The sequence below is a fragment of the Apodemus sylvaticus genome, chromosome X (assembly GCF_947179515.1).
Source record: "Apodemus sylvaticus chromosome X, mApoSyl1.1, whole genome shotgun sequence".
In the NCBI taxonomy this organism is placed as follows: Eukaryota; Metazoa; Chordata; class Mammalia; order Rodentia; family Muridae; genus Apodemus; species Apodemus sylvaticus.
In genome coordinates, this window is record NC_067495.1 from 45,382,072 (window position 1) to 45,404,766 (window position 22,695).

Genomic DNA, 22,695 nt, shown 5'->3' on the forward strand with positions numbered 1-22,695 from the left:
CCCTGGGTATATGCCCAGGAGTGGTATAACAGGTCCTCCGGTAGTATTTATGCTTAGATTTCTGAGGAACTGCCAAACTGATTTCCAGAGTGGTTGTACCAGCTTGCAACCCCACCAGCAGTGGAGGAGTGTTCCTCTTTCTCCACATTCTTGCCAACACCTGCTGTCTCCTGAGTTTTTGACCTTAGCCATTCTGACTGGTGTGAGGTGAAATCTCAGGGTTGTTTTGATTTGCATTTCCCTAATGACTAATGATGTTGGGCACTTCTTAAGGTGCCTCTCAGCCATCCAAATTTCTTCAGGTGAAAATTCTTTGTTTGGATCTGTACCCCATTTTTTAACAGGATTATTTGGTTCCCTGGGGATGTAGGGCCAGACTCAAGCAGCTTCTTTCTGAGTGCTAAAATCTCCCTTATCCAAAGGTGTATTATCATTAGTACAAGATTGGATCAATTATTGCCTGAACCTGCTGTTGCTTTCCTGCAGTGATGTTGGAAAGGAACCACACTGCTTATTCATTTTCTCTTTGGGATGAGTGAGGAGTGCTGGGAAGTATGAGAGAGCATCTCCGTTTAAAACTACTTGTGTTTGCTCATCAGTTCCAGTGACAATGTTGCCCACAGCTCAGAGTGCAGCAGTCTGAACTTTAACTTCCTTGTGGCTGAGTAGCAGAACCAATTGAGGAACTATTCTGGAGTCTATTACCATCTGTATCTGTTCGTTGCCAGGATCTGTAAGGAAGGACAAGGCCCAAACAGTATCTACCAGTATATTTACATCTGTGTGATGAATTAATATACAAAGAACTAGAAAAATCTCCTGAATTGTCTCCATTGGTGTTGGTGGGTCTTTGTGGCAAAAGACCTATAACCCAGATAACATTTCTTAACAATGTTATAGGAATAGATGGACTTATGAATGAAAGCAGAGGTTTTACAACTCCAAGACTTATCACATAATCTCTACACTGAGGTCCATCACCTGTGATGCCCACACTGCCTGTTCACAGACATTCTGATGAGGTGAATGCAGAAGCCTCAGGAAAAGTGTCACAGCATTGGACTGAACCACTGCTTGCATCTGTTCAGACATTCCAGATCCAATGTTTGTTAAGGCCCATGCAGCTTCAAACTGTAAAGAAGGATTGTCATCTCTTTCAAGACAATGAACTAAAATATGCAATATTCCAGATTTTATTAAGTCATCAATTGGTGGATTTCGATCACTGGATAAAAGCTTTCCAGCAGTTTGAACTTCACTTAATTGAATTCCTTGATTATCACTTGAAACATTTTGAACAATAGCTTCTAGAGAGGTATTTTGCACTCTGTAATCACCATCTATATTGGAGTCTTCACAGATATCTTCTTGTGGTACATTCTTCTCTTTAAGAGACAATGAATTCATGAAATTCTTAGGCAAATGGATGGAGCTGGAGAACATCATACTAAGTGAGGTAACCCAGACTCAAAAGATGAATCATGGTATGCACTCACTAATAAGTGGATATTAACCTAGAAAACTGGAATACCCAAAACATAATCCACACATCAAATGAGGTACAAGAAGAAAGGAGGAGTGGCTCCTTGTTCTAGAAAGTCTCAGTGAAGCAGTATAGGGCAAAACCAGAACGGGGAAGTGGGAAGGGGTGGGTGAGAGGACAGGGGGAGAGAAGGGGGCTTATGGGACTTTCAGAGAGTGGGGGGCTAGAAAAGGGGAAACCATTGGAAATGTAAATAAAAATATATCGAATAAAAAAAAAGAGATGTTCATCTCTTTTATTCTTCCTTAATTCAACTACAACTTCATTTCATTGTCTTCTCATAGTCTCCAAGTAGCAGCCTTTGTTTTTTTTTTTTTTTTTTTTTTTTTTCCGAGACAGGGTTTCTCTGTATAGCCCTGGCTGTCCTGGAACTCACTCTGTAGGCAAGGCTGGCCTCGAACACAGAAATCCGCCTCCCACTGCCTCCCAGAGTGCTGGGATTACAGGCGTGCGCCACCACTGCCCGGCTGTTCTTAAAATTCTTGAGCCATTGGTTGTCCAATTTCTAGCTGTCCACCATGGGTAGGCCAGCGACTCTACCCTTCCCGTGCCCACCTGTCCCCACCTCGGGGAGTCTTAAGGAGCTTCCAAATTAATCGGCAATGCCTTGAAACATCCCATTCAGGCCACAGTATTCTAAGATCCTTCCTCTTAAAGTGACTTGCATATCTCAGTATAAGATAAATATAATGGATAAAGATACATGACTACTAAAAGATCCTTTGCTTTTTTTGTGATTACTATATGAATTAGGACTATGGTATATGTGCGTAGACAAAAAAATTATTCTTTTACTTATTTTCAACTAAGAGTCCTATTAAAATGAACTTCACTGCTTGACTTCAAGATAGCGTTCAGAATTTTATATTAAAAACAAGTCATTACTTCTTACTAAACAACAAAAAATTCTAGAATATGCATTTCTTATTTTTATAATAAATGTATTTGGGAAATTATGTTATATGAGAAAAATATAATATGAAAACCAAATACTTCTTACATTATACTACTATAAATTTTAAATTAAGATAAATACATATTAATATGACCAATAGAAAAATGAATTAATCTCACAAAGTGACTAAATGATGGTAGATTTTAAAAGAATGGTCATTATAATTTCAAACATATTATGATGGCTCAAATAAGATTTAGAAGAAAAGAAGTAAGATTACAAATAGCATGAGCTAATTAAAACATCAAAATAAAGATAAAAAGTTTGTTGATTCCTTACTTTTAATTACTAGGGTGAAAATAAAAGACCAAGATACATAGAAACTCATTGATGGCCTTCAAACAATTAATTAAAATTTGTAAAGCATGTTATAAATTGAGGATCTTTTGCAATTAGATTGCAAGACCAAAGGACAAACTTCCTTCAAGAATTCCTTGAAACATTCCCTGCTTACTATAGTATTTACCATGCTTCAACATTAACTTATTATATATTCCACAAGGGCAAGGATTCACAGAATTCCTGGCATTTATAAGACATACAATATATCCAGTTAAAATCAATAACCCTGATATGAACAAGACACACTTTCTAAAAATGAGGCCATTGGCTCTTGGTTTTTAAAATCTTAAAATGCGTTGACTAGTACGTATAATCATTTCATTTTTTTAAATATCTTTTGATATTGTATCAGTGCAAAAACAAAAGATGAAGACTGTGATCTAAAGAATATTAATCTTTTTTACCATGTAATCTTTTCTCATGTAACAAGAAAGATATATGTGCATGTTACAGTTGGTAATGTACATTTCTTTAATTAACTGAGTTTATCTGATTAATGACAAAGAACCACAAGTCAAATCAGTAAATAATATGAAGAGATCATACTTTACTGTTTATTTTCAGGAACATTCCAGTGATTTCAGGGAAAATACATAAATAAGCTTCTTTCCATGATAATATGATCTGAAATTTTAAAATTTTATATACAAACATGGTGCAAAAAGAATGAAAGAGATACAGTATATATTATTATATTCTTTACAGTATTGATAATGTCCAAACTGTCTTTCTACATAAAGGTAAACTCCAGATGATTTTTAAAAATGAAATATGTTTGAAGGGAGAGCTTGTCAGTATCTTCATTGCTGTGGTTCATCTTTAGAGGACTGATGTAGTTCTCCCATAAGTATGTTGCTCCTGGACATGTTACAATGTCATCTGTGTTGTCTGGGGTGAAGGAAGATTGGAATGACTTTTCTGAGAACCAATCAGCAATACTTTGGGAACATTTGGGTCTTGCTTTCCAATTAACTCTGGAGACTTTGAGTAATTTAGTACCAGACCTCCTGAGAGAGGGAATGAAAATCTCATTAACACATACAAGAGTGAACAACAAACCAGCAAATATGCTTTGGAAATGAAATTTGTTTTGTTTTGTTTTGAAGCATAGCCCAGCTAGATGTTTTCCTATATAATGAGGGTAATGTAATATCTTTGTAGATATCTTTTACAATGTGTTTTAACTATCCTGTTTATTGTAAAGAAACAAATGCGTTAAATCTGTGCCGGCAATGTGAGGGTCAAGAGTCAGTGGCAGGACCTCTCTTGTTCTACTCCAAAAATTACAACTCTCCCCATAGTTAGATTTTTTTCATTAATTCATTTATTTATTCACTTTGTATCTGCTCACAGGGCTCCTCCCTCCTTTCCTCCTAATCCCACCCTCCCATTTCTTACTCCCCCACAACTCCCTATACCAAACCTGCCCTGGTACAACAACTTGAATCAGGATTAAATGCATCATTTCCCATTGAGGCAGACAAGGCAGCCCAGCTAGGAGAAAGTGATTCAAAGCAGACAATAGTTTCTGAGTCAGAGATTGCTCCCTTTCCAATTGTTAGGGCACACACATGAAACCCATGCTGCACATCTGCTCCATATGTGTAGGGGTCCTAGGTCCAGATTATGCATGTTCCTTGGTTGGTAATTCAGTCCCTGTGAACCCCCATGAACCCAGGTTAGTTGAATCTGTAGGTCTTCTTTAGGCGTCCTTGACCCCTTCAGCATGTCCTAACTCTCTCACAAACTCCCTGAGCTCACTTAATGCTTGCCTGTGGTTCTCTGCATGTGTTTCCATCAGCTGCTAGATAATGCCTTATAGAGCAAAGTTACATTTGACTCCTCTCTGCGAGCATGGTAGAATACCATTAATAGTATCAGAGGTTGACTTTCTCCCATAGGATGGTTCTCAATTTGGACCAATCATTATATGGCTATTTCCCCAATCTCTGACCCATCTTTATCCCTTTAACATCTTTCAGGCAGGACATTTTGGCTTCAAAGGATTTGTGGGTGGGTTGTTGTCTCCATCTGACTATCACTGGAAGTTCTACCTGTATATAGGAGGTGGCCACATCAGTCTCCATGTTGCTTGCTCCTAGGAGTCTCAGCTAAGGTCACCCCCATATCCTCCTAGCAGCCTCCATAGGCCCTGGTCTCCAGCTTGCCCCAGAGATGCCACACAAAGATGTCCCTTCTGTTTCCTAGCTCTCTTATCATCACCCCATCCCCACATTCCACACATCTGATCTTCAACATATTCCCCTCCCTATCTCCTCTACCATCCAGTTGCATCTCTTCATCTACTTCCAACATCTATTTCCTTTCCTCTTCAGAATGAGATTCAAGCACCATCCCTTGGACTCTCCTTGTTGTTAGCTTCACTAGGTCTGTGGATTTTAGCATGGTTATCCTGTACATGGTAGCTATTACCTACTTATAAATGAGTACATACCATGGGTGTCTTTCTGGGTATGGGTTACCTCACTCAAGATGGCATTTCCTAGTTCGATCCATTTGACTACAAAGTTCATAATGTCCTTGTTTTTAATAACTGAGTAGTACTCCATTGTGTAAATGTACTGTATTTTATTTATCACTTCTTTGGTTGAGGGACATCTGGGTTGTTGCCAGTTTCTGGACATTGGGAATAAAGATGCTATGAATATAGTTTATCATGTGTCCTTGTGGAAAATGGTGGAGTACCTTTTGGGTATATGCCCAAGAGTAGGATAGCTTGGTCTTGAGGTAGAAACTATTCCCATTTTTATGAGAAACCACTTTCCAAACTCACCGGTTATACAAGTTTACGCTCTCGCCAGCAACAGTGGAGTTTTCCCCTGGCTCCACATCCTCATCAGCATGTGGTGTCCCTTGTCTATCTTTGTTGCTGAGGTGATTCTTGTATGCAGCAGAATGATGGATCTTTTTTTTCTGTCCATGCTACCAACTTCTGTCTTTTCCAAGACAAAACAAAATTTAAACAATATCTATTGACAAATCCAGAAACATAGAAGTTACTTGAAGGGAAACTCCAAACCAAGGAGGATAATAAAAGCCAAGAAAATACAGGAAATAACCCCATGTCAGTAAAATCTAAAAAATCCTAAAGAAGGGAAACACACACACACACAAAATCAACACCAACATGAAAATAATAGGAATAAATAATATTTGGTCATTAATAACTCTCAACATTAATGGACTATAAAAAGACATAGGTTAACAGCATGGACAGAAAAACAGGATCCATCATTCTGTTGCATACAAGAAGCACCTCAGCAACAAAGATAGACAGTACCTCAGAGTATTGGAGCTGGAAAAAGGTTTTCCAAACACATGGAACCAATAAGCAAGCTAAAATAACCATTCTATTATCTAATGAAATAAACTTTCAACCAAAATTAATCAAAAAAAGAGATTGGAAAGGACACTTCATGATCATCAAAAGAAAAATCCACTAAGATGTTGTCTCAATTTTAAACATCTCTGCCTGAATGCAAGGGCACTCAAATTTGTAAAAGAAATATTGCTAAAGCTTAGATCTCACATTGAAATCCATATGCTAATAGTGGGAGATTTCAAAACCCTACTATCACTAAAGGACAGATCATGTAAACAAACTACACAGAGAAATGATGAAAATAGCAAACAGTATGTATCAGATGGACTTAACACATACCTACAAAACATTTCGTCAAACATAAAATAATATACCTTCTTTTCTGCATCTCATAGAATCTTTTCCAAAAGTGCCTATATACTCAGTATCAAAGCAAGCCTCAACAAATACAAGAAAATCAAAATAACCCCTAGTATCTTATCCAAATGTCATGGGTTAAAGATTGACTTCAACAACAGAAACACTGGAAAGCTTACAAACTCATGGAAACTGAATAACTCTCTACTTAATGACTATTGAGTTCAGGAAGAAATAAAGAAATTAAAGACTTTCTAAAATTCAATGAATATGAGGTCACAACATAACCAAACTATGTGACACAATCAAGGTAATGCTAACAAAAAAGTTCATAATACTAAGTATCATCATAAAGAAATTGTAGAAATCTCAAACCAGGAATTTAAAAGCACATCTAAAAGCACTTGAACAAGAAAAGAATCAAATATACCCAAGAGGACTAGATGGGAAGAGATGATCAAATTCAGTGCTGAAATCAATAAATTAGAAACAAAGAGAACAATACAAAGAATTAATGAAAGCAAGAGCTGGTACTTCGATAAAATCAACAATATAGACAAACCCTTGGCTAAACTAACTAAAAGGCAAAGACACATTTTACATATTAACAAAATCAGAAATGAAAAGAGTTGCGTAACAACAGGCACTGAGGAAGTCCAAAGAATCATTAGGTCGAACTTCAGAATCCTGTAGTCCACGAAATTAAATCAAAATTAAATGGAGGATTTTCTTGATAGATTCCACTTACAAAATTTAATCAAGATCAGTTAAACTATCTAAATATACCTACAATCTCTAAGGAAATAGAAGAACTAATCAAAATCTCCCAACCAAAAAACAAAACAAAACAAAACAACAACAAAAAAAAAATAGCCCAGGGCCAGATTATTTTAGTGCAGAATTCTACCAGACTTTCAAAGAAGAGGTAATACTAATACACCTAAAAGTATTCCCCAAAATAGAAACAGAAGGAACATTGCCAAACTCATTTTGTAATGCCACAGTCACCCTGCCACAAAAGCCATGCAAAATCTCAACAAAGAAAAAGAATATCATACCAATTTCCCTTATGTACTTTTATGTAAAAATATTCAATAAAATACTAGCAAACAGAGTGCAGGAACACCTTAAAAAGAGCCTCTGTCATGATCAAGTTGTCTTCATTTCAGGGATGCAGGGATGGTTCAACATACAAAATTCTATCAATGTAATTGAACATATAAACATACAAAAAGACATAAACCCACATGAACATCTCTTTAGATACTAGAGAAGCCTTTGACACAATTCTTTGCCCCTGCATGATAACAGTTTGGAGAAATCAGGGATACAAACCCATACCTAAACACAATAAAGGCAATATACAGCAAGCCAATAGCCAACCTCACATTCCATGGAGATCAACCTAAAGCAATTCCTCTAAAATCATGGAAAAGACAAATCTGTCCCCCCCTCTCCATATCTATTCAATATAGTATTTGAAGTTTTAGCTATAACAGTGAGACAACTAAAGGAGATCAACGGCATAAATTTTGAAAAGGAACAAGTCAAAGTATTTCTATTCTCAGATGATAGGATACTATACATGAGTGACCCCAAAATTTCTACCAAAGAACTCCTACAGCTGATAAATATCTTCAACAAAGTGACTGGATACAAAATTAACTAAGAAAAATCAGTAGCCCCCCTTTATCAAATGATAAATGAGCTGAGAAAGACATTAGGAAAACAACACCTTTTACAATAGCCATAAGGGACTAGGACGTTCTCTATTGAGAAGTCCTGTGTAATTCTGATAGGTCTGTCTTTATGTTACTTAGCCTTTTTTCCTGTGTAGATTTTAATATTCTTTCATTGTTTTGTAGATGTAGTGTTTTATATGTGGCAGGAGGATTTTCTTTTTTGGTTCAATATATTTGATGTTTTTTAAGCTTTGTGTTGTTTACCACCATCTCGTTATTTATGTTGAGGGAGTTTTCTCCTATGATTTTGTTGAACATATTTTCTGAGCCTTGGAGCTGGGAGTCTTTTTCTTCATCTTTTCCTATTATTCTTAGTTTTGGTCTTTTCATAGTAAAAATGCGACAAGTTGGAAGGAAAGAAAGAAGTCAAAATATCACTATTTGCAGATGATTTAATAGTATACATAAGTGACCCTAAAAATTCCACCAAAGAACTCCTACAGCTGACAAATATCTTCAGCAAAGTGAATGGATATAAAATCAACTCAAACAAACCAGTAGCCTTCCTCTACTCACAGGATAAACAGGCTGAGAAAGAAATTAGGGAAATGACACCATTCACAAAGATCACAAATAATATAAAATTTCTTGGTGTGACACTAACCAAGCAAGTGAAAGATCTGTATGACAAGAACTTCAAGTCTCTGAAGAAAAATAAATCGAAGAATACCTCAGAAGATGGAATGATCTCCTATGCTCATGGATTGGCAGGATTAATGTAGTAAAAATGGCCATCTTACCAAAAGCAATCTAAAGATTCAATGCAATCTCCATAAAAATTCCAACACAATTCTTCAAAGACATGAAAAGAGCCATTCACAAATTCATTTGGAACAACAAAAAACTCAGGAGAGTGAAAAATATTCTCAACAATAAGAGAACTTCTGGGGAAATCACCATCTCTGACCTCAAGCTCTACTATAGAGCAATAGTGATTAAAAACCACATAGTATTGGTACAGAGACAGTCATGTAGAACAATGGAGTGTAACTGAAGACCCAGAAATGAACCCACACTATGGTAACTTGATCTTTGACAAAGAAGCTCAATCCTTGCAGTGGAAAAAAGACAGAATATCAATAAATAGTACTGGCTTAAGTGGTGGTTGGCATGTAGCAGAATGCAAATTGATTAAACATTTATTGAACATTTATGACTGAATTTTGGGACAAAACTAAGCTAAGTAGTTTTTACATTTTTTGATAGGAAAAGGCACATATTTATAATACTTTTATTACTTGTTAAGCTAATGGGTTAGAATTTCATGAATGCATTCAACATGGTACATTTGAAATATACTATACAATATATATAGTCCTATATATTTCCCATAGGATATTTATAACCCTAAGCACATTGTAAATGTACTGACATTCCTACCTATCTGCCTCCTTTACCAGAATAGAATAGGTTAAGTAGTGACATTCAAATAAAGTATAATGAATTCTGTGTCACCACTATCATCAAATATATATCCTGGCACATAATAGTCATGTAATAAATTTATGTGTGAAATTATTGATGAGTTATTAATTCACATGTGGAAAGAAGAAGCTTGGAATACGCAAAATTCAACTCACAGACTACATGAAGCTCAAGAAATAGGAAGGCCAAAGTATGGCTACTTTGATCCTTCTTGGAAGGTGGATCAAAATACCCATGGCTCAGAGCCAACCAATATACTGAGCATAGGGTCCCCGACGGAGGAGCTAGAGAAAGGATCCAAAGGGTCAAAGAGGTTTGCAGCCCCATAGGAGGAACAATAATAGGTAGCAACCAGTAACCCTAGAGGTTGAAAGGACTAAACCACCAACCAAAGAGTACACATGGAGGGACCCATGGCTCCAGCTACATCTTTAGCAGAGGATGGCCTTTTTCAGACATCAATGAGATGAGAGGCTTTGGTCCTGTGAAGGCTTAATACCCCAGTGTAGGGGAATGCTAGTTCAGGAAAGTAGGAGGGGTGATTGGTAAGCAGGAGGAGGGGGTGGGATAGGTGGTTTTCAGAGGAGAAAGGAGGAAAGGGGATACTGTTTGAAATGTAAATAAAGCAAATATCTAATAAAATAAAAAATTGAGGTTCAGATTAAAAGATTATCCATGTATTGGTTGGAGTAAATGGGAGGGAAAAACAGTCAACTAAATTTAGCAAAGTAAAAGAGAAGCAAAAGCAGGCATGGAATAATGAACTTTTAATTATCATGTATGTGCATATATACACATAATTTGTGATGATTATACTCATCTCCATAACCCTCTCTTATCCCTGCCTATGAACCCTTCTTTCAAACTTTTGTGTCTACATTTGGCCCACTCTGTTTAATTAGGGTTGCTTGTCTGAACATAGGGAGGGGTTTATTTACTAGAATATGGGCAACTTCTCAGTGGCCACACCATTGAATAATACAACATTCCCTCCTTTAGTTTCTGCTAACTGCCAGGGCAGGAAGGCAGGAGTGAGTGGCTGGGTAGGGAAGCACCCTCATAGCTGCAGGGAAGGGGGATGGCATAGGGTGTTTCCAAAGGGGAGACCTGGAAAGGGGAAAATATTTGAAATGTAAATAAAGAAAATATCCAATAAAAAAGATTATTCACATCAAAATTGTGATTTTTATATTCATAGGAAAAGTGAAGGTTCAGAGATTTATTCAGAGAGAGGGGTGTGTGTGTTTGTTTGTTTGTGTGTGTGTGTGTTTGTATGTATGTATATATATGTATGTATGTTTGTATGTATGTATGTATACAATGACAGATGGGGGCAGTTGTTGCCTCCTTGATAAGCAAACACAGACACATTTTTTAATGCTTTCCATGCATTGTAACTGAATGATCATCTTCTTGGACTGATCTAAGTTTTCACTGTTTCATAACTCCAAAAATTTGCTCCTACGCTCTTTACTAGCTGATGTTTCAGAACCCTGTTATCTCCTTTGGAAATCACAATCTTTTGTGAAACTATATATCTCTCCACATAAATTCCTTAACATGACACTTTGGGCCATTCAGTTTCTCACAAAGCAGAGTCTAAGAAAGCAATTAATGTCCAGCATTTTTTTTTAACTGGAAAAGGTGCTCAGGATCACCACTTGTGATGGAAACCAAGGAAAATAATTAGCATAAGGCAAAAGTAGAAGCCAGACTGCCAACAACTGGCCCCACCTGACTCCAAATAAGGAAACAATGTCACCCACAGGATCGTTCTGAGTTGATGCACTAGAGCCAGACTTACCATATATCAGATGTGTGCCAGTGTGTGGGTTGTGCCTACTTCAGGGTTGAAGAGAACAAATTTGGATCAGGAGGCTCTATTAACTGTGTCCAATTCTCAAATAATGCTGACACTGAGAAACTTCAGCCAGCAACACTCCAAGAAACCTGGGCAAGAAGTCTACCAATCTCAAGCAGGGATCTGAGCAGCATCTACTTACACAGTATTTCTCAAACTTTTGTCCCCAGCAGAAGTGATTTTCAGAGTTTAGCATGTGTATAAATGCCTGGAAGGCTTGCTAAAACACAGCTGGTTGGACTCCAACCATGTAGTTCCTCTTTCAGTGGGTCTATCCTGAGGCTTGAGAATTTGCATTTCTTATAAGTTCTCAGATGCTACTGCTGGGACTGCTGGTCCATGAACCATATTTTGAAACCACTGTTCCATACCATTCCTATATATGTACCAAGAGAGGACATCTTAGAGCTAGAAAGTATAAACCTTTAGAAATCACCAAATTCTTAGCTTGAAATGTGATAATTGGGATTTGTTATATATAAAGTACTTAATTCAGTAGATTACAATTTAATAAGCCTTTTTACAATTTCTTATATATACTCATTATACATTTAAAATACAGTAAAATTATATTGAGGATCTATAGGATTGCATATCCTAAATAAGCAAAATTTAAATTAATTCATGTTTACAGACTTTTCTCCTTAGCCAATCTTTTATTTCTTTATGGTTCTCATATTTTATATTTTTTATTTATTACATAAACCATCCATAGTCATATGGTTGAGGAAAATCAAAAATTAGGGGACACATTTAGAGCTAATTTGAATGCACAGATATGGAAATTAAGTACCTTTCACTTATTTCTTGGTTAGATTCAATACAATTTAAATATAGGAGTTCAATGTACATGCTTTGAACCCAGGAATGGGTTTGTATTCATTAAAAACCCCCATGTAAGCAGGAAGCAACAGTTGCATTTGTGATCCAAGAAGTTTGGAAAATAGCTCTTTTGGAGAGACTTTCTGCCATTGCTTCCATTGAATTCCTTTTAAAGTATTTTCTGAATAAGAAAATATTCAGCCTGATGTTGTCAATATTTCAGACCACAAGGGTATCGTAGAAGAAAATGGTGCCTTACTATCCTGAAAAAAGTTCCTCTGCTTCCCCAAGGGCCCAATTTACAAAGCAGAAATCTGCTGGTAGGATTTGGGTAAAAATCACATCATCTGACTAGAGCCTTTCCTCTGACTTTCTACAGCCTGCTTTGAAAGTATTGTACTGGTTACTTTCTGTGGAGGCAGAAGGTGAATGGTGTTTCTCATTTAAGGGCAGAGGAGCTCAGATGAATCGAATGCCCCAACATGAAGATGACAACAATAATGCAATGTACTGTCTAATCTTCCAAGCTTCATTCTGTCATGAGAGACTTTCATAATGTCCTTTTATTGTATCTAAAATTGGACTATATTCAAAAATAAGTCAATGTCTAACCCAGCATTTACCTTTTAGAATGGGATGGCTTATTTCTATCATGCGTTTTAGGATGAAGATAGAACAAGTGTTAGTATGAACTGCATAAAATTGTCTCTTTTGCCAGTCAGTACCATTGACTGTCAGAATCTACTCAGGAGTTTCTCCATATAGTACATGCCTATTTTTCATATTCACATTCTAAGTGCTGTAACAATGGCAAGGAATTTTGAAATTCCAATAAACAGACAGCAATTTGAGTGTTTCTATTTGGATTGACATTTTACCTAACAACCATGAAAATCAGCACTCTGTGTTAGCCCTGCAGCTGTCCCAGATTTAACTACTTTGCCTAACCAGAACCCCATGGTACCTTTTACCTGTACAGTATTAACATTTATTTAGGAGTTGATAAATAGCTTAGTGCAATCAATGGTCATTGTTTTTTTTTTTCCTAATAGTGGTAGCCTCATAAACATACTCCCTCCTCTACCAGTTAACGTAGACAGAAGATTTTTATCCAGGATGAATGCTGAGACTACATGGTGAAAGACTGTGTGCTCAGCAAAAACCTTACCCATGATGAATAAACAGCTCTTCTGGGGCCTTTGCTGCTGCCAGCTCGGCAGGAGTTGTTTATTGCCTGCTTTGCACATCCCATGATAAAGTTGCTGCTAAAATAAATTGCAGTTTTGCATAATTATTGACAATCACATCCTAACAAGCAGTGTGTATCATATTCGAGTGTTCAATTTTTTGAAATCCATTTTTAGCTTATGTTTAATCCCAGAAAATGTTTGTGTAGTTGTCGAAGGCAAATAAGGCATTTAAATAGAGTACTAATTTCCTCATTGCAGACAAAATTTACCTGAATCTTTTTAGTTGGAACTGTTACTGCTTAAGGCAATTTTCCCTCCTGAACTATTATTATGCAGATCTTTGCTCAGGGCATTCATGTAAATATCCACATTATTTATATATATATATATGTGTGTGTGTGTGTGTGTGTGTGTGTGTACTTTATATAGAAATACATACAATTGGAAAGTAAGATTTTTAAAATTCTCATAAGGGAATATTATTTCTTCCTTTTTAAAAAATGGGAAATCAAAATGAGGTGTAGGCAGAAGGAACTAACATTTTTATTGAGAATGAGAAGTGATCATAATATGTGAAGTTGATGTTCATCATACAGTACCTACTGAGGAAGAAGAAATGAAAAATCAGATAAGTTAGTAACAAGCAATGTCACACAACAGGCAAAAGATACTGGAAACTGAACTATCTTCTGTCTGATTTGTAAGTTTCTGCATTTTCAACTTGATACATTTTTTTCTCTTGGAAAATATCCTCAGCTCTAGGCAATACAGAATAAACCTAAGAAAGTACTATTAACCAGATAGTATTTGGCAAGGTGATAGTTTGCACAATTGTTTTTTTGAAAAATTTTTTTTGCATTTTTCTTCATTTTAGTATTTTTTCTCTCTTCACCATCTTTTCAATCCATCCCTCCAGTATTCACCTCCAAAGTCTCCATTTGTGTTTTCCTGATTTTTTTTATATTACTTATTTTATTTTTGTTTCTTGCCTCAGAGTTATATCAAAGATGGGCACAGCAAGGGAATTTAAGGTTTTGTCTATGAAGATTAACTTCAACACAAATTTAAAGATGAAAGAAAGATATTTTGGAATCATTATAAACAAAATTTGAATGTCTCTCTACTCTCCCTCTTGTGTGTGTGTGTGTGTGTGTGTGTGTGTGTTTGTATGTATCCATTTTTATACAAATCTTTAATTATTATTCATTTTTTTTGCGGGAGTACCCAAGGATAGAACCTAGGGCCATGAGGTTAGTAGACAAACACTCTACCATTAAACCACATCTTCAGCACATTGTTGTTTAATTTTAATTGGTCCACTTTCATTCCTTCCTCCAAGAAGAGGCCTTTAGATTAAATAGAAATGAATATTAAACAAAAGCTTAGTATTCTGGTTGTTGTTTAAGTGGAAAATTTCAGCAGCACTCCATCTTTGCTCATTTTATTGAGTTCATTGCATATACCATCCTGATACTTGTGAATTCCATCTGCCTATTTCTCCCTTTGCAGAGTGAATGAGCGAGAGGCTGCTTTGGAAGAAACTCATAGATTACTGCAGCAGTTCCCTCTGGACCTGGAGAAGTTTCTTTCCTGGATTACGGAAGCAGAAACAACTGCCAATGTCCTACAGGATGCTTCCCGTAAGGAGAAGCTCCTAGAAGACTCCAGGGGAGTCAGAGAGCTAATGAAACCATGGCAAGTAAGTGGAACATTTTGGCTTTGGCCATCAAATGAATCCTACTGAAGCAGTCTAAGCATTTGTATTTGATAATGAAAAACTGGGAACAAAAATAAAGTTGATTTATTCAGCTTGATATAGTTCAGCATTTGGGCAAGAAGAAAAGAGGCAGAGGCAGTAAAAAGACTCATTTGTGATTTCATTAAATACCATGAGCTTCAAAAAAAAATACACATCTATTTGCCCAGAAAAATATTTGTGAAAATAGCATAGGTTTTGTCAAGCAGAAACTCAACTCAGAGGACTAAGTTCAGCATTTGGGTTATTAAATTAAAATGGTTGCCATTTTTCACTGTTTATTTAATGTCTTACAGGAAAAGCATCTGTAGGAACTGTCTGTTTTATTTAGCGTTGCTAACTAAATCAGTTTCCCTTCGTTACTTTCAAATACATTCTGAATGTTAATCTGACATTTTGTAGTTTCTTCCTAACATGATCTTTGAAAATAAGAATGAGATTGCTAAATTTGTTATAGTTAGTGGTTGTGCAACTTTCAGACCATTGTTTTTCCTGGAAACAAAATCAGTAATTCTGTGTTCATGAACAGCAGAAACAGAAACCTAGAGTAATATTATTTAAATGGAATCATGTTCTCTTGTTCAGGAGGTTTCAAAGGTTTATTCTTAATAACTGATGGGATTTTTCTGAATTGTTATGCAACATTGCCATACATCCATTCTTTTCTACCTGAATTTTTTGGTTTAGATGTATATATAAATGAACATCCCTGGTATGTATAATATAGTTTGACATAATAATTTAAAGAATTTTCTGGACTATTTTAATGTGACAATTGGTTAATTTGTTGCTTTGGTACAGACAGTAGATAACGGCAATGATTTTATTACATCTTTTACATCTTTCTGGCCCCACTTGCCTATCTACAGTGATGCTAGTTTTGTTTGCTTCTGTGGAGGTAATTTGAATTAAATAGTTTCTAACTTTATTTTTGCTGAGATCTCCCATTGAAAGTCATGCAAATCTAGGATTTATTTTGGCTGAATCTTAAATGAGTAATTAAACAGTGATTGTAGCGCTATAGCTCATTTAGCTTATGCCATTCCATAAATAAAAATTTATTTCTCCTTATAAATGGTTACAAACCCATAGTAGAATTTTAATTGGTATATGGTTTCACATTTTTCCTACAACTATGATTCATAAGCAGTACAATTTTGATTGCCTAGCTTTTTAATCAAATTATCCTAAAAAGAAAGATTGACCAAATTACCTAAATAACTTATTGTCATATATTAAATAGACTTCCTTTCCAAATAGTATAAGTCAGGTGGAAGTCAAATATATTAATGATCTCCTATATTTGTATTTATATATACTCTATGCATGTATAAGTTATAATCTTTAGAAATTATAAGATTCTGAATAATTAAATTAAAAACTAGCTATATTTCTTTTTAACTATGAATAGTGAAGAAAGAAAATTGTGTTTTGATTTTTCATCTTTCTTTCAAAAACAATTGGAAATTACTCTGAAAAGAACTATTAACTTTCTTGTATTACTTAAAATGTATGTATGTATGTATGTGCTCCTCAAATCTGTGCATGTTTCTTATTTCTTACTTGCTCAATTATTTTCACACATAAACTACAATGATGAACCTCTCGGCATCTTTAAGTTCTAACGCTGGCCACATAAAACATTCAAAATGTTGGAGTCAGAAAATGTTAATGTTAGAATAAGAAAGGACTTCTTAAAAGTCTTAGTGTAAAGTGATGAGTGGATTAGTTGTTTTTGTTGTTGTTAACAGTGTTGTTCATAAACAGGTTCTTTACTTGCTTGTAGGAAGCCAAATATAACACATGTGGAGATCAGAGGAGGACCTTGGGTGCTGGTCTATGCCTAACCATCTTACTTGTCATAGGAACTCTTTGCTGCTGCTGTCCCTAGCTGGGAGCTTCTGGAGATTATTCTGTTACTGTTTTCTGTTTCCTGCTGGCATCTTGGATATACACATCAAGTTTTTACATGGGTTCTGAGGTTCTGAACTCAGGTTGTAAAGTTTGGAGGCTAATGCTTTCCCCCTTTACTCTGGTTCTTATCAATTAGTAATTTTCAGCCTCAGACTTCCTGAGAATTAGAATTACAAGGGTATGTTTCCAGGCCTATACTGAAGTGCATTTTTAATTATCAAAAGAAAAAAGGAAGGGACCCAAATGCTTAGTCAAATAGCTCTCCCAATAGATCTTGAGTCCTCTGTCTACTCAAAAACGAGCCAGATTTCTTTTCTACAAAAGCTACTGCATGGAGAAAAATGATAAATACTTTAAAATTACTTTCTAAAATTGATAATTGTTCCATATATTGAGACAACGACTCTTATTATTCCTATATTGACTATTGCCTTTTGTTATTAGCTACTTTATTATCTATTAAATTCTCTCATTGAAAATCATAATTTATGGGGTGCATGAGCACTGCATATATTGTAAATCATGAAATTCCTTAATAAATTTAGTGAATACACTTCACTCTGAAACATATTAAAATTTCCTAGTGTATTAGTAAAAAAGGTTGTTTTCTTAACTAAAGGCAAAAACAATATTTTGCTTGTCCACACCCTATGGTGAAGACATCTTTCTTACAGTTACTTGCGATAGTCTGCCTAGGCTATTTAAGCCCACAAACTTTTTATATAATATCATATCCTGAGCAGTGAGCATTTAAGAATGCTTAATTGTACATTTATTTCAAAAGTAAAGAACTGAAATAATAATTGAATCAGATTCTTTTTCTGTCCAAACATTTACTTTTGGACCTAAGAGAGCTGATAATAATAATAATTTCATATTGTAAACAAACAAACAAACAAATAAACAAATAAATAAATTTAGTTAAATAATTGAATGACTTTGTACCTTTACAAATATTCCACAAGTTTGGTAAATATTATGTGATACTTTGTCTTAGTTAGGGTTTTATTGTTGCAAACAGTCACCATATCCAAAGCAACTCTTATAAGGACAGCATTTAATTGCTGTTGGCTTACAAACAGATTCAGCGGTTCAGTCTATTATCATCAAGGCTAGAGCATGGCAGGATCCAGGCAGCCATGGTGCAGGAGGAGCTGAGAGTTCTACATCCTCATTTGACTGGCCACTAAGAGAAGACTAACTCTATCTCACTCTGCACAGCTTTAAACTCCACCCCCACACTGACACATATCCTCCAAGAAAGTCACATCTCCAAATAGTGCTATTCCTTGAGCCAAGCATATTAAAACCACCAAGCATGCACGCACGCGCGTGCACACAGACACACACACACACACACACACACACACACACAAATGCAGTTTGGAAGTTTGGAAATGGGAGATAAATGTGGTACATCTTTTCTTTGGAACATTCATTTATAGCTTTTCCTAGGAAGCATACACCATTTCTTGGAATACTGCACAAGAGAATTTTAATAATGTACCAGTTAAAATTTAATTGATTTAGTTGAAAGAAATGATTGGAGATTAGAAATAAAATAATTGTCTTTCTACAATGGAAGCTTTGGCATCTGCCTTAAGGGTAACACCATTTCTTTTCTAAGTAAAATTATGTAGTTGTTGATTGTTGATAGGTATACCCAATATCTGGCAAAGCTACATTTGTCACACATTACTTTGAACTTTTCACTTTGAAAATATAATGTTCCCAGAAGCAGTACAAGATATGATACCTGAGGTTTCACTTGTAAGTTCCAAATAGAAGTTGTACAATGTTAACCAAAGTCTTACAAGGTGTAGTGTTCAAAGTGTGCACTGTGGCTATAGATATAATGCTGAAACTTTGCTCTGCAAATTAAATGCAAGACCATTATATACATCACAAAATTAGAGCATTCATAGATGATGTGGTTAATATTCTGTGATATTAAATGTTGGAAACGGAGCAGTCTCACCTAAGGATATGGTAGAGGTTGGTCAGATAAAAAGGGGTCTGTCTTAAGGTTCTCTAGAGTCATAGATCTTAAGGAATGTTTTTATATATTAAGGGAATTTATTTAATGACCAACAGTCTGTAGTCCAGCTTACCCAACAATGAGTGGCTGTGAACAGGAAGTCCAAGGATCTAGTAGTTGCTCAGTCCCACAATGCTGGTTTTTTATGCTTGTCTTCTGTTCAAGTAGATTCCAACAGATGTGCTGGCAAGAAGTCAAAGAAGAGTAAATCTTCCTTCTGCCAAAGTCTTTATGTAGGCCTCCAGCAGAAGCTATGGCCCAGATTTAAGGTGTGTACCACCACACCTGTATCTGGAATTTGCTTTGTCACAGACTGACCTTGAATTTAGATATGCTTGCCTGAGTCTCCTAGAATTAAAGACATGTACTACTTTGTCAGGGCCTAAGATTTTCATGGCCACTATGCGGCAGGATCTCCATGTGAAGATCCAAGTTAGAAACATGTCTTCCAGCCTCATGACCTTGATCATAGATGTGCCCTCCATTTCTGGAATGTAATTCATCCCATATGTAATCAAGTTGACAGCCAGGAATAAACATCACATTCTTTAAGTATAATTGGTATATCATTGTAGTACTATCCAGTGAAGAAACTGCCTGGCTATGGGCATGTGGGTGGGAAGTATTCTAAGAACTAAATAAGGAATGTGCTTCTGACTCTGTCTGTCTCTGTCTCTGTCTGTCTCTTTCTCTGTCTGTCTCTGTCTCTGTCTCTCTCTCTCTTTTTCTCTCTCTCTCTCTTATTCATCTCCTTTTCCTCTCCCCTTCCTCTCGTCTCCCTCCCTCTGGTATGTATGTGTGCATCAACAGTAGTTACTTTATTTCATTTAAATACATAATTTTCAACATTTCATTTACCAATATCATGAAAAGTTCTTGTATATTGAGTAAAATGTTGCCAGAGAAGCCAGTTTGATAAACTTTGAATTATGCATCTGAATATGCCTATAAATTAAGACAGGTTTGATTTCTATACATTATTGAGATTGAAAAATCAGACTCTTCAGTATTTCTTATACAAAACCTTGACCCACATGTTCATTCACGGTAGTATAATCAGCACAGTAAATAAATTAAAACCTCACATATCATGGGATATTGTACAGTGGATCTCTAATTTTAAAGAAACATTCATTATACTTACTATTCCTAATTGGTTTTCATTTGTCTGTATTTTTAATGTGCCCATTTTTATTGTTTTTTCAGAGCATGAGTGTGATTTTCCATATATGCCTTTTGTCTTATATTCTCTTACTCTTCCACATTTGTAAAAATATTATCATCACATTTGCATGCAAACTATATTCCTACCATTTAAACTTCAATTAAATTGGAAACTCTTCACTAAATTTCAATCAGGTACTTTAGGCATACCTGTATGTAGTGATGACAGCATATATAGAGAGAAGAGAGGTGGAACTTTGTGCCAGAGAGCACACCAAGGACATAGCATCCATGTCATATGTGTTCAAAGCTAGATGGGTAGATCTATACCTGTTTGAAGGCCACAAAATATTCGAAAACATATCTTAACCTTGCTTATGTATTGGGTGAGATTTTTAAAATGCTGAACCATAAATTAGACCTTAAAGAAATTCAAGTTAGATTGATCACACCATATCCTGACCATTCTTTCCTCCAAAGGATGAGAAATGCTGTTTAGAGAAAGTTGTGTTTGAATATTCAAGAATAAGGTCCCAGGTGGTACTTATGGAGAACTCCTGCATTTGAGAGACTAAGCCAGAAAGACAATATTGAGATCACCCTAGCTGACATAGCAAGATCTTGTCACAATTTTGAAAAAGGCATAGTAATATTTTGAGATCTTGAAGGAACTCCTGTATGGGTAGATAAAGTTGCTGCTACAAGAAATGAGATTGGATAGATCAGATAAGAGTAAGTCATGTAAGCACTATGATAAAATAGATAATTGGTTTTGGTGGTAAATATAGATCCCCATTTTTTATAAATATATTGCTTTTAAGCATGCTCTCTCCATACCATTCTTAACCCTTTCTCCAATATCCCAACTCCCTTTCTGTTATCATTAACACTTACTACTTTATTTTACTGCCCAACGACCAAGTCCCAGTGACACACATATACAGGGACTGTAATATTTCACAGGATGTGGTCGAGATTAAGAGTAAGATACATCTTACTTTATGCCAAAGAAGCAACACTGTGATAAAAAAAAAAAGGGTTAGTGAATATAAACTGGTTTTTTCTTCCCTCCACTGACACATTTTTTAAAAGTTTGAGTTTATCAATAGTGAAGTTTGAAGAGGCTGTTATAGTGGTGATCAGGCCCTGGAGGTACACTGACCCCACAGGAGATAAAGGATGAGCAGACCATGTTCCCAAGCTTGTATTGTGTCTTGTGTAGGGGTGTCAGATCTGCCCATATCCTGATCCTGGTTCTGAGTCCCCAGACTGAGGGAGACTGAAGGCAAGCTTGTCAGACATAGATGGAGAGTAAGGAAGTAAACAATGGGCTGACTTCACTTCTGGCTTTCAGATAAAGTTGGAGGCTTGAATTTACTGGGGAGATAGGGCACCTATGGAATTATTGTTGGAGCCTGCAGACTGGAAAGTTGGGGACAGTGACATGAGATTTAGAAGGACCAGGGCCTGACAAACTGCCAGTACTATAGCCCAGTATGTAGAGTGCTGTGGGTTTGATTCCTTATGCCACATAAAATGGGTGCAAACTGTCTCATTCTAGCACTAGGAAGGTAGAAGGAAAAACATCATTAGATCAAAGCCATTCTCTGCTACTTAACAAGTTTGAGACCAGCTTTGACAGCACAGTACTCTTTCTTAAAAAAGTGTGAGGCAGGGATACTCTTCCCTTGAAACTCAGTTTTCCTCAAATCTTCATTCGTTCTAAGAAAGCAAAAGTCAGATGGCCAAGAAGAGTATGTGGCTGTGTGTCTAAATAATAAATGGAGAATAGTTATTCTCCCTTTATGCATTGGCTACTCAAACTTGTGGACTCTCAGCATCAGCATCAGTATCAACATTATTAATATCAGCATCAACACCAGCATCAATATCAGAGTCAACGTCATTGTCCCAGGATCAAGGGGAGGCCCCAAGGCCTGACACTGTTACTGAGGCTATGAGGTGCTCACAAAAAGGGACCTAGCATGACCACACTCCAGAAGACCCAACAAGCAGCTGAAAGAGAGAGATGCAGATATTTACACCCAACCAATGGACAGAAGCAGCTGACACCCTGTTGTTTAAGTGGGGAAGGCTGAAAGAAACTGAGGAGAAGGGCGATCCTTTAGGAAGACTAGCAGTCTAAATTAATCAGGACCACTGGATCTCTCAAAACACTGGACCACCAAACAGGCAGCCTACACCAGATGATGTGAGGCCCCCAACACACATATAGTAAACGA

The 22,695-nt window shown here is 36.1% G+C and overlaps 1 protein-coding gene and 1 pseudogene across 1 annotated transcript in view; one reads left to right on the forward strand and one right to left on the reverse strand.

Annotated features, from left to right (window-relative positions):
• Dmd (dystrophin) overlaps positions 1–22,695 on the forward strand; it is a 1,772,476-nt gene that overhangs the window by 1,215,929 nt on the left and 533,852 nt on the right. Inside the window, exon 51 of the mRNA XM_052170230.1 lies at positions 15,090–15,279. Coding sequence (XP_052026190.1) covers positions 15,090–15,279 — 190 coding nt within the window. The remainder of the gene's footprint in view (positions 1–15,089; positions 15,280–22,695) is intronic.
• On the reverse strand, positions 379–2,063 carry LOC127674838 (importin subunit alpha-3-like; annotated as a pseudogene).